The sequence below is a fragment of the Sprattus sprattus genome (genome assembly GCF_963457725.1).
Source record: "Sprattus sprattus genome assembly, chromosome: 6".
Taxonomy (NCBI): Eukaryota; Metazoa; Chordata; class Actinopteri; order Clupeiformes; family Clupeidae; genus Sprattus; species Sprattus sprattus.
The window spans coordinates 32,093,527-32,106,375 of record NC_137925.1 but is presented as its reverse complement, the minus strand read 5'-3'; the positions used below and the strand labels follow the sequence as shown (position 1 = coordinate 32,106,375).

Sequence of the window (12,849 nt, the reverse complement as noted above, 5' to 3'; positions counted from 1 at the left end):
ATGTATTTACATCTACTCAATCTCAGTAGTGGGGCCTTCTTCCAATATATTTTAGCAAGCAACCAAGCTCAACCATTATATTTTGGCTCCACTGACGTTTAGACATATGAGGGTATCTCAGAGTTTCGTTATACTGACTTACTGAGCTAAGTGAATTGTTGAAATTGCTATCTTGGTAAAAGGAAACATCTCTGCAACAATATTAGAATGAATGCGGTTACATAGCCAGCTTTACTTAAAGTTTATTGTAAGATAGGCCTATATGTTAGACTTAATGCAGTTAGAGTTAGTCTGTAGGTGTAGTATCAAACGTAAGCAACACTTTTACTGTATAGATAGAGAGCACGTGTATCACATTGGTTTATAGTCTGTCAAATTAGTTCTAGTTATTGGTGTTCGTTGCCATACAAAGTTAGTCTTCTCTTATAAGCCTAGGTAGTACATCTGATTAGAGCTAGCAACCATGAATTGCAGATTAAGGGGTCCCCTATCTCAGTGTTCATTTTGGCAGCTATTTTTAGATTCAGTCTTAAGACAAAAATGCATATTAGTTTTAGTCACATTTAGTCATAGTTATCCTTCTTAGTTTCAGTCTAGTTTTCGAAAACTCATTACAATTTAGTCTAGTTTTAGGCACATTTAAAATTCCATATTATAGCCACATTAAACTCATTCCCTTCCCTTCTCAGGCCCAGGGACCTCCTGTGTTGTGTCAACTGCATAGTAGTCTAGCTTGCAGTACTTACATTGTGGATGCAATTAGTCTCCAAGATACAGATCTCATGCCTACAGCTGAATTCGAATTTGTTTGTAATAAATAATCGAATGTGATGATGAAGTACGGTACGCAGCGTCTTAACTGAAGCTCAACTCAACTATTACAGCAACTAGCTTGCCGCTAACGCTAACTGAAAACACATCGGAACACAGTGGCTAGCTAGGTAGCTAGCTGCTAATAAGTAACATATAAGTAACACATCAGCAGTAATGAATCAAGTGTACTGATATTAAATGTACTACTAAATGTACTACTAACATGCCATTCTTAAATTAAAGCCAGTGACATGATGGTTAACGATTAACGAGTTAACGATGGATACCGACAATTAGCATACCTAGCTAGGTAGCATTACCATTGGATTTCAATGGCAGTTATGCTAGCTCTGGCTATCCAGTCAAAGGAGCCTTGTTTCTGGACACGTATCACTTGACGAGCGAGGGCAATACAGTCATCTGGAAAGTTTAAAATTATACTAAACGAAGGGAAATCTACTGTATGGAGAATTTTCTGCTCAGTAGACAATGCAGATTCTAATTAGGCTGGTGGATATGTCCAATGTAAGAAGTGTGAAGTTTTAATGAAATATGATTGATGCAACTGTCGTTCTCCATAACAACTTGGATTAACCTGGATGGCTGGATGAAGTTTCAGACCGAACGTCAAAGATCTTCAATGGTAAGACTTGTCGGTTGTGCCTCTGTTGGTGTCTCGTAAAACGTGAATTTTATTAAAGCATAGCGTGTGTATTGTGTAGCTATTTCATTCCGAGATTGCAGGGGAGTGAAATGCTCCGCTCTGCTGCTGGTATACAGACAGCCGGAAAGGTTAACAAACGGAATGAAATAGCTACACATTACACACGCTATGCCTTAATAAAACCCACGTTACTCACATACTGGTTAACACTGTTAAAGCGGGTGTATAAACTGTACCTGAAACTGTTGCCACTACATTCGTTTTAATATTTTGCACTCTCTATCTAACCACTTCTGGCATTTAAGAGAGCTTCTCCTATGTCAACTGATCTAATGTCAGTTGCCTAGAGTGTGTGACGTCACAATGGCTCAACCTTCCCCATGTTAGTCAATGAGAGAAAAAGGGGATGAAAAAGAGGGATAAAAAAGGAGTGGCAAAGAGTATCGCCACGAAAAGTCATAGCAACCTGCACCGGATCGGGCCGGACGTTTTGGTGTTTGAATGGCGTCTCTAGCTCAAACGGGCGAGGAGGAGTTAGCTGCAAGAAAAACGGGGAGAATAAATAAATAAATAAAGAAAACTTGACGATAACAATACTGTGCTTCCCTTCGGGCAAGCACACTAATAAAGAAAACTTGACGATAACAATACTGTGCTTCCCTTCGGGCAAGCACACTAATAACCTAAGCGTTTTTTTCAAGAACCAAAAGATGGAAATATCATATGCCTGTTGACTTTCCCAGATGTTATGTGTATACAAATTGTCATAGACGAATTTAACAAATTTGATTTCATGACGACAAGAATTCGTGAGGGTCATACAGTCTTCCACGGTCACTTGATTAATTCCAGGATAAAAAGAGTCAGTTCTCGTGACATAGTCGCTGCTATCTGCCAATAGGTAACAAATCCAGCTACTAGCTTGCTTTATTTTCCTGCGCTAGCAAGAAGCCTTTGATTGCTAACTGATGTAGCTAGCTCTTGCTGCTAAGTTTTCAAAGTTGACTTCAATGTTTTAATTAAGCAATAAGCCCCAAGAGGCCGTGGTTTGGGCTGATTTTAGAACAGGTAAGGGGAGTTGTTAGGCACGACGCGAAGCGGAGCTACAACAGTTAGCAAGCAAAGGCTTCTTGCTACCGCAGGAATCTTAGATCAGCAGTAGACTAGCTAGCAGCTAAACAATAACATTTAATAACATGAGGGGCAGATAACATCGACTGACATGAGAACTGACTCTTTTTCCTGGAATTAATAAAGTGATCGTGGGTCAAATGCCACAATCACCACTAGTATTTAAAAAAAAAAAAAAAAAAAACAGGTTTAATGGATACCATTCAGGGTTTTTCCTGGGTCAAAATGGCTCTTCGCTGCTCCCCCAAAAAAATTGCGCGCTATGCGCGCACAGTCTGTGTTACCTATCAGCAGAAATCAATGTTTTTTTTGTTTTTTACATTTCATAAATAATGGAGGCTATGCTTGAGGTTATCATTTTGCTTCCACTTTACATTAAAATAGATAGGCTAATATATTGACAATAGTCCAAGCCCCATGGTGCTATCATGTATGGTTCAAAGATTCAAGATCAAGGTTTACATCGCAAACTACTGAAAACTATATCAATAGAATCTAGAACTAACCAGTGGTCAGAAATGGAACACACGAATTATGAAAGTCAAGTTTATCTATTATTACTATTCATGTTTATTATACAAACCTACATACCATTATTTTCACCAATGGAGGCGGAGGCAGGTGTATTTGTGTATTTGTCGGGCTGGCCCTCGCAGTGGAACGACAGTTTTCAACCCCACCGGTTTATCAATAATAATATTAATATTATTATATTCAAGATGCAACACAAACGAGTTGAGCTTTCAAAACCAATGCTGTTGTCTGCCTTCCCGAGGCCCCGCGTTCTACAGGTACTCGTTTAAACGCGTAGACAAATCAAGTAATAGCCTACACCTGTGTGAGTTCTCAACATAGCAGATATTTTAATAAATTGAAAGCCATGAATATTGAAACCGCCGACTGATGAATTCAGGATGCATCCGCAGGTTGAGTAATTAAGTGATTGGCTCTGTCCATTCGCGCACCTCACAGTTGCGTATAAATCAGACTTATCAACTCGATTACTATTGATCAAAACAGAACGAGAGTTCGGCTGTAGCCTACTTGAAACATACTATTCAGAACATATTCGCTGACGTGCATTGCATACGTGATGAATTGCTCACAAATCTGCTTAAAACAACTAGTGAAGGTGTTTTAGAATAATATTTATGCCATATACAATAAGTGACTTTATGTAAACACCACTTATTAATGTTAGCTGCCTAATTATTTAGCGCAATGCTAGCATGACTCTACAGTAATTCGATTTTTAACCAAGGTAGCCTATTGAGCCTGTTGAACGCGACCTGTTTACAAATCTGGTTAAAAAGATAAAGGTGAGCTGTTATTTATAGATACTAAATATTTCCCAGGCATCTAATGGCTTACAGCTACCTGTAAAGCATCTAAACGTACAGAGTAAGGTAGGTTGACTGCTAAATCGGCAGCCACCAGTCTTTGGATAGCTCTCATAAATCAGTTATTGTATGGCATTAATATTAGTCTTACCATCACACATAGGATATATACGTTCACGCACACACTGCTTAAATAAAACTTAAAGCCTACTATCAAAGTATTGTTTTTTTAAGATAATGTAGGCAACTGCTTGCTAGCTGCTTTATACAAAAAAAAATCGAATTAAAGTGACTAACGTCTGGCAAACTTGGAGAAGCCTCTGTTCAATGATTGGCTGAGGGGGTAGGAGGCGGGATCTGCTGCTGCTGCTTGAATTCAACGTGAGCGCTTAAAACACCATTAAGCTGAATTGGATGACAGTTTTTTTTTATCGCAGACTTTTTTTTTTTGCCTTTAGGCGCTCGGGATTTTTCATAGGCGTTCGGGAAAACGGCTTAGGCGCGCGCCTACATTTTCTCTATGCAGGAAAAACCCTGCCATTACTTTGGTTCGTAATTAAAGATCAGTCTTCCCCATAGCTAGCTTTGGTCAACGGTTGTCGTGAATATGAGACTCTACTGCTGTCAAATCAGGACCAATCAGAGTAGAGCCCGTCCTGCATTGGTTCCCGCCCACACAATGTCAAAAGTTGAATTGACGCTCTCTATTTGCACCCGGGTCATTATCATTATAAAGTGCCTTTGAGACCTACCCATTTCTAAAAAAAAAAGTTGAGATTTTCCTTTGAACTTCATATTTATTTTATTAAGTAGATGTTATGTTGTAAGAAATGCATGTTGGTCAAGCTCCCACACTTTTTATAAATTATTTGTAAGCAGACACTGTACATGCAAATGGCAATATGTCCACCCTGTCATGGACAAATTCAATGGCTTGCTGACAGGGTGGACAATGACAGGGTGGACATTTTTGGCTAATGTTAGCATTTAATGAGCACATGGTGGACCTTCAGTTAGCAACATGATTCAGTTAGCAAGGGGACAGTGTACTGTTTTACAAATATATTTTGAATTTCTGAAAAGTTTTTATATTAATTGATATTTCACTATGACAGGGTGGACATGATAAGCTTGACAACGTTCGACTACACACATACTATGATGAAAATTAAGAAATATAAGTGTAAATACTTAATATGCAACAAGCCACTGTTTCAGCCTTGATTGAAGAAAGACAAAATGATGGTAGTGATGTCACTGAAGACATCAGGTTTTTTTTTTAAGGGCCAGTTACAACATAATGACAGGGTGGACACCGACTTGAGGGACACGTATTTTCACGTATCAAATACTTAATATTTATATTTAAAATATCTGTTGAAAACAACTAGAAATACCCATTCATGAAAGTTCTTGTCAATACTAATGAGACCATGAAAAAAGTATTTTAATTTTGTTTAATTTCATGACTTATTACACTCATAGTTGCTTCCACTATTGTGTGAGGGACATGGCAAAATCGCCTACGCACACTTAAAGAAAGTAGTACAAATTAATAAAAAATAACTCCTGGATGGTAAATATAGTATAGATGTATGTATTAATGGTTGTACATTTGTAATAAAAACTCAAAACATAATTATTTTTACATTAAATTGAAAATAAATGTGTGATTCTGACTGGGACCTTGAAAGGCACTTTATAATGATAATGACCCACCCTGTACTTTTTTTTCCTTTTCATTTTTTATTATGGCCCTACCTCTCTTGCACCTGCACTCATTCTTACAATGTTAAGTCAAGTTATACATGTTTATATGTATTTAAAGTAATACGTTTATAATGTTTAAATATCATTTGTTGCGTTTTTTTTATGTGCCCCCCTGGTTAAACCCTGGCCCCTCCTTGGCCCCCCTAGTAAAAACCGTCTGGAACCGCCACTGGAGACACAAGAGTGGTGTTAAGGACAGAGTATCCAAGCTCGGCCACTAGAATCAAATTTGGCTATCCTTGGCACCTGTGCCAGGTTGGTTTTTCACACCTGAGGAAGCCAGTCCATGTGGGAAACGTATTCAGCCGTCCTCCTTTCCATAAACCTCAACGAATGGTGCTATTAATCTGTTTGCCTTTCTTTCACAGCCCGCATCAAAGTCACACAACCTCAGGGCTGGAGGGGTGCGAGAGAGGAAGTGAGAGCGAATGAGAGAGAGAGAGAGTAAAACAAAAATCATACTTGTGTGCCCTGACTACTAATTCATGCTGGTTCCAGTGGTAACAATGGGCTCCCTCCTCATCCTATCCTTTCTATCCCTTCTGTCGTTCTCTCTCTCTCTCTCATTCCATCTCTCCGGCAGCTCTAGGAGGTTGTCAGGGCTCATCTGCACCTAGCAGCCTGCACATTTTTATGTTTAATTTGGATTTAGGATTTATGCAGGCAGATCAAATTTGAGCGCCAAAACGAAGGCGTCTGGACAGACTAATGCGGCGGCCTGATGCTGCTCAGTGATTCTCTGAGCGTTTAACAGCAGATTAAAGGCAAATCACTTTCTGGCTCTTTAAAACACTCTCATTAAGGTGTTAACCCTTGACAGTGTGCAACGAGGCAGACAGACAACCAGGATAAATATGAGGGCCATGGTAAACCCAGAGTCTGTCTGTGTGTGTGTATGTGTGTGTGTGCGTGTGTGTGTCTTGAGGGCGGCATAGCTCAAGCAGACGGAATGATAGGAAGTGGGAGGATGAGAAGAAGAACCATGTGGTGTAGAGAGTGAGGAAGTTTCAGTCAGGGTTGCCATAATAATAATTATTACTGTGTCTGACAGGGTGTTCAAAATCCTGCAATAGTTTATTTTTACAAAGTGAATGTGGATAGGGATTATAACATACTTAAAGCTACTATTACGTTATCGGTAGCCAAGACATGCTTAACCAAGACTAATATGACAATTCCTGGAATCAGTATCTTGAAACTGTGTATATTCTAACAGGCCATCTTTACATACAAGTCTCTGAGATGGTCACTTAGCCATGGGACAGAGGTAGAGGATCGAGAAGCGACCACAGGTCCCACTCCAACCCAGATCCCTGTGGGCACGTGGACCTGTGCACGGTAAGGGATGCTACCCCTTGCACCACAGCTCCCTCTCAAACAGCCATATTTAGAGACATAACCTTGGGACTTCATGACTATATGCACTACTGCTGAGCGATGATGTGAGAGACATTACCGGACAGGAAGAGGGCCTTGTCCACAGTCTGCTCCTCGGCAAAACGGATATGGCAGAAGTTCTTCTTGCTCTTGCGAATGGCGATGATGTCGCCACACTGCCCAAACACCTCCACGATCAGCTGCTCCGTGGCGTTCTCTGGCAGCCCCCCCACGAACACCGTTTTACAGCCTGGAGGTCTCTCTCTCATGGCTGGAGGGGGCAAATCTGAAAAGAAGAAGAAGAAGAAGAGGGGATGAAGGAATGATCGATCAGTACTAATGATTACTCATGAGTGAAGGACTGAGATCTCAATAACTCTGATCGATCAGTACTAATGTCATGAGTGAAGGACTGAGATCTCAATAACTCTGCTAGATCAGTACTAATGACATGAGTGAAGGTCCGAGATTTCAATAACTCTGATCGATCAGTACTAATGTCATGAGTGAAGAGCTGAGATCTAAATAACTCCGATCGATCAGTACTAATGTCATGAGTGAAGGACTGAAATCTCAATAACTCTGATCGATCAGTACTAATGTCATGAGTGAAGGTCTGAGATTTCAATAACTCTGATCGATCAGTACTAATGTCATGAGTGAAGGACTGAGATCTCAATAACTCTGATCGATCAGTACTAATTTTATGAGTGAAGGACTGATATCTCAATAACTCTGATCGATCAGTACTAATGTCATGAGTGAAGGACTGAGATCTCAATAACTCTGATCTCAGATCAGTACTAATGTCATGAGTGAAAGACTGAGATCTCAATAACTCTGCTAGCAACACCTGATCTGAGCCAGGCCGTCTCTCAGAGACGAGGACACAGACTGTCCTGAAATCCCCATGAACAACATCATTCCTGACATGTCACTTGTGGAGATGTGTCAGGCTCTCAGGACTGAATTCATATATACGGAAATAAGCCCTGAGCTGCACCTGACCATCAATCAATGTGACAAATGGAACTTACTGATACATAGATTCCACACACCTAGCTGGGTAAATAACTCGTTATATACTATTCCATCAGATGATACCTGTGGTCTAATATGGATAGGCACAGTAGAATAAAGTTTATCTCTGTCGTGGCATCACATACATTTCCTGTGTGGCAGAAAAAACATCCTCCTGCGGTGACTTGGATATTTATCTACCAATCTTTTATTAAGAAATACACGTAGGGAGGGAGCAATAAACAGGCCAGCAGCACATGCAGACGTCTCTAAGGTGGAGACTGGGGCCGTGTACCAATGGCCTTAAAATGCCTCCTTCCTTCCTTCCTTCCTATTCAGAGAGCAAGCACTGTCCCAATGCTTTAAACCTTCTGTTTCCGCTTTAGTCAGAGACCTTGAAATACGTCACATAACGGTCATTTTTCAAGAGAGCGTCTGAGCTTCCTTGATGCCCTAATGGCGGCATTTATTACCCATAACTCTGTGCGCCATTCCCTAACCGGAGCTTTTCGTTTTATTTTGAAAACAATGGCGGTCATAATGGTTACGGTGGCTACGGTAGCAGAGTCAGTAGACCACAAGGCTACATACCATAAATGTAAATATCAGCAGTAATTAAACAACTGTACTGATATTAAATGTACTACTAACATGCCATTCTCAAATTAAAGCCAGTGAGATGAGTATTTCGGTGGTTTTTAACGATGTATACCGACAGTTAGCATACCTAGCTAGGTAGCATTAACATTGGATATGAATGGCAGTTATGCTAAGCAGCTGGGTATCCCCCCACCCAGGACTGTAGTTAGACCGACGAAGAGGCACTAAATTGGGACACTTTTCGCTTGGCGAGCGGGGGCAGGTGGCAGGCTCCAGGTGCTCGTTACAACGGGCTATTCCACCACCCGGGAAAAGCCCGTTGGTGCACTTTTTATCGGACACTTTTCGCTTGACGAGCGGGGGCAATTATGCCGTGATTGATTAACAAAGAATTGTCTGAATTAGTTAGGGAGGTATCCGTTAGCCACGTCGCTGTCAGTAGCTGAAGATGATTGCTCGCTTGCTAACAACGTGCTTGCTAACGCACAGCGTGATGACACCACATACTGCCGGCTGACAGAGCGCGCTAGTGCGAGCAGATATGTACACACAGCGTGATGACGCAACATCCTGTCTGAATAGAGTATCCCAAATCATCGAAAATCAACGTTTTTTTCATACCTTCATGTCTCGTCAGACACCTGTCTGACCGGACATCGAAGACTCAAGAGAGCTATCTAAGAATCGGAACGCAGCGTGGGTGTGGTATAAGGACAAACTCAACCCAGAGAAGTAGCACAACAGCACTGCCCTCCTAGGGCTCCAGTTCAAACAGAGTTATCAGATTGGAGAAGACTAGAGGAGAAGAAGGAATAAGGTAACCCTGGATACACAAATCAAGGAAAGCTCAAAACAAGGAGGGTATGACAAACCCATCACACCTGTCTCTCTTCAAGTCTGTCTCTTCTTATATTCCTGCTGTGTGGTGCTGAAGGCCCTTTTAGGCAGTCACTAGAGACATTCAGAACTGCAGACTTCTGATCAGATTCACAGCTCTCTGTACATTCACTCTGCTTTCAAGTAACAACTCAACCCAGCCTATAGTCATTAGAAGAAATATACACGGATAAACAATACAATAGTTAATCATAAATTAATATCAACATTTTTGACTAATTATTGCTGATGTAAATGATCAAATATCTGATGAATTTTTCAAAACCCATATAAAGTGAATCAAAAAATTATTCTTTTTCTCCCTCATTCAAAAACTAAAACATCCACTGGGGCAACCATAAGCCTACATTTTTATGCCTTCATTTTTGCCTATTTTTTGCCATGTAGCCCAAGGAATCTATTTATGTATACCAATTCTGATTGCAACAGAAATACATTTATATGGCAGTTATGAACCCTTAACTGCAAAGAGAAGTCCATAAATCTATTATTAATACATTCTCTGTCTATTATTATTCCGCTTCAGACAGGAGGAGTTGTAGCCTGGCCATTACCAGCCTGTGACTCCATTTCTTTCCGTCAGTCAGTCTCGTTTCCGAGATGGGCGGGTGCTTATCTTGAGGTTTAAAATAATTGGAGTTCCCTTAACCAATCAGCAACGTCTCCCCAGTCTCTCCATTACTAACGGGACCATCTTGTAGATTAAACTCTTCCCAAAGCCAGTTGGGAGAAGAGCTACGACGTCCTTTCCAATCATAAAACTTACAATCCTTTTGTTCTCCTTTTAATTTTCTGATGTTCTTGAGAGTTGAGACAACTTCTCCGATAGCTTTTCGTGTCTCTTCCTCCGTCGCTGGTAAACTACAAACTCCGCTGGACTACAAGTAACTCGGCAAGGCGAGTTTTGCGTCACAGCTCTGAACTGTTCGCTGATTGGTGCGGTTGTAGGGTGAAGCCTGGAAACGATGTTAGGTGGGGTTGGGCCGGACTGAGTATGAGCTTGAAATCAATTCAGGCGGAAATACGTAGGCTGGTGTCACCAGGCTAGAGGAGTTGCGCCTGTGCTTTTAAAACAGTGTTCCGTTAGGACTGGTCAGGGGTGTGCTGGAAGATTCCCACCTCTACTGGTCCATTTATGCTGAAGGGTTATAAGTATTAAAACATTCCAGAGCCTTCCAAAATATTACATAGATCATTTGCTCAAAATTGTCTCAAACAAGAAATTGGCAAGAAAACTGTTCAGATCCCATCTAAGTATGTGTGTTGAGCAACAGATACTCATACATGCAATACATTTCAAGAAGCAGGTCCCAACATCCCCGTTAAAGGCATGAGCGAACACTTACACGGCTCTAATTACAAGCTAGGTCTCTCTCTCTCTCTCAGTGTGTTTGCAACGGGAGAGGCAGAATCCGAGTGTTAATGGCCTGCTTGGTTTGCCTTTGATTTGAAAACCCAGTCCCAGACGGTGTCGGGAGATGGGGTTCAGCAAGCTAATCGGCGGTTTCGGCCATTTCATTCCTCAGAAACATAATTAGCTCTGGCCGCCTGACCCTGGCCACAGCATAATCGATGGAGCGGCCCGTCTGGAGGGGCCAGGGGTGGGGGGGGGGGGGGGAGGGATTAGTGTTCGGCTGCTGACCATCCAGAACACACCTGGCATCTCCGCCATGCTGCAAACCCTTTGGCCCTGTTCTGCCTCCAAACAGCCTGTTTAGAAACCCAGCAGCAGCAGCCATGACATGTTCAAATAAAACATCTGATTCTAAAAATTAAAACGCAGAGGGGTTAATTCTAGGGTTCTGGAAAGATTAGCTCATATTAAGGGTTGAAGACTGGGATAAGGTCGTAAGATCCAATTGGAAAAACTTGACAAGTGAAGCAATTTGTATGTCTGACATATGGATCTCTGGCTTTGGACGAGACAATCTTAGACAATTATGTTCTTACGTCTATTGTAAGTGACAAGTGTACAAATACTAGGCGCCCCGGCTCAAATGATGGTGCTGTTATATTCAATTTATTAAGAGAGATATGAGTGATGAAAAACAAAGGATGTAATGCCATGATTGAGTTTGCAGTTAGTTATGTTCTAAATGATGTCGTCTGCTCATTCTGGACGTGTGCCTTGTACAAACGATGGCCCCTAACAACAACACTAGTGGCACCCAGTCATCCGTAAGAACCCGCTCCTATTCATCATGTTATTCGCGGTTAAGAGATTGTGTTTGGGGAAAGGTCAGGCCCCGTCAGGCCCCGTCAGGGCAGCCTTTGTTCCCTTCGAAAGGCTTATTATGGGAGTGCCGGGGCTGACGGTGAAGGAGGTGCTGCAGAAGTCGAGCCTTGATTGCTGCAAATGCTCCCGGATGAGTTTCCAGACTTGGCATCGGGCCACATGCCAGCTCCTGACCGCCACAGGACGATGGGGTCAGGGAGGCAGACAAATGCTCCAGCTCATCCAGCTTAGAGGCACCAGATAACAACAGCAGCACACACCTGGGCTTGATGGGAAAAGGCCCTGCTGTGTGTGAACACACCGCTCTGAGCTTTCTGCAGTGTGCTGTTCTTTCCCAGGGATGTGAATGAAAGGGAGGGGAGCGAGAGAGAGATTGATAGAGGCAGACGAAGAGGGATGAGAGAGGGAGAGAGAAAGAGGGATGAGAGAGAGGGAGAGAGATAGAGAGCGAGGGAGCCTGTCCTTGCTGAATGAGGTTGCAATGAGCTTTCTGGTGTGCCCTGTTCTCACGTCAGCCGTTTGGTCTGAAGGAGGAGGAGGAGGAGAGGGGCACGGACTCCAGAGCCCCCCCCCCGCTCACTAAAGGCAGTGTCTGAGGCGGAGGCTGCACAATGCACCGAGCCGTATGAAAAACAGAGAATAAAGCATCCTTGACTTTCTGTGTCTCTGAGGCGGACGGACGCCATGCATCATTACATTTTAAATATCTTAATAAATAGTGAAGCCAACTGTCTGCTTCACATGATGCAAAAGTAAAAAAAAAAAATCACATTTAGGTCCTACATTTTAGGATAACAGCCTTCTTCCCGTGGCGGGAATTTGTTTAGGTCCGTGCCAACATGATTACAGGTGGCAAAATGGCATCACGGAGAAAGTTAAAGAGAAACTGTCATCTGGAGAGTTTAAAATGATACTAAACGAAGGGAAATCTTCTGTATGGAGATATTTCTGCTTAGTAGACGATGCAGATTCTAATTAGGCTGTTGGATATGTCCAATGTA

The 12,849-nt window shown here is 42.0% G+C and overlaps 1 protein-coding gene across 1 annotated transcript in view; it reads right to left on the bottom strand.

Annotated features, from left to right (window-relative positions):
* Positions 1 to 12,849, bottom strand: part of LOC308367161 (ecto-NOX disulfide-thiol exchanger 2-like) — a 237,789-nt gene that overhangs the window by 77,699 nt on the left and 147,241 nt on the right. Inside the window, exon 5 of the mRNA XM_080840976.1 lies at positions 7,175 to 7,381. Within this exon, the coding sequence (XP_080697102.1) occupies positions 7,175 to 7,381 (207 nt within the window). The remainder of the gene's footprint in view (positions 1 to 7,174; positions 7,382 to 12,849) is intronic.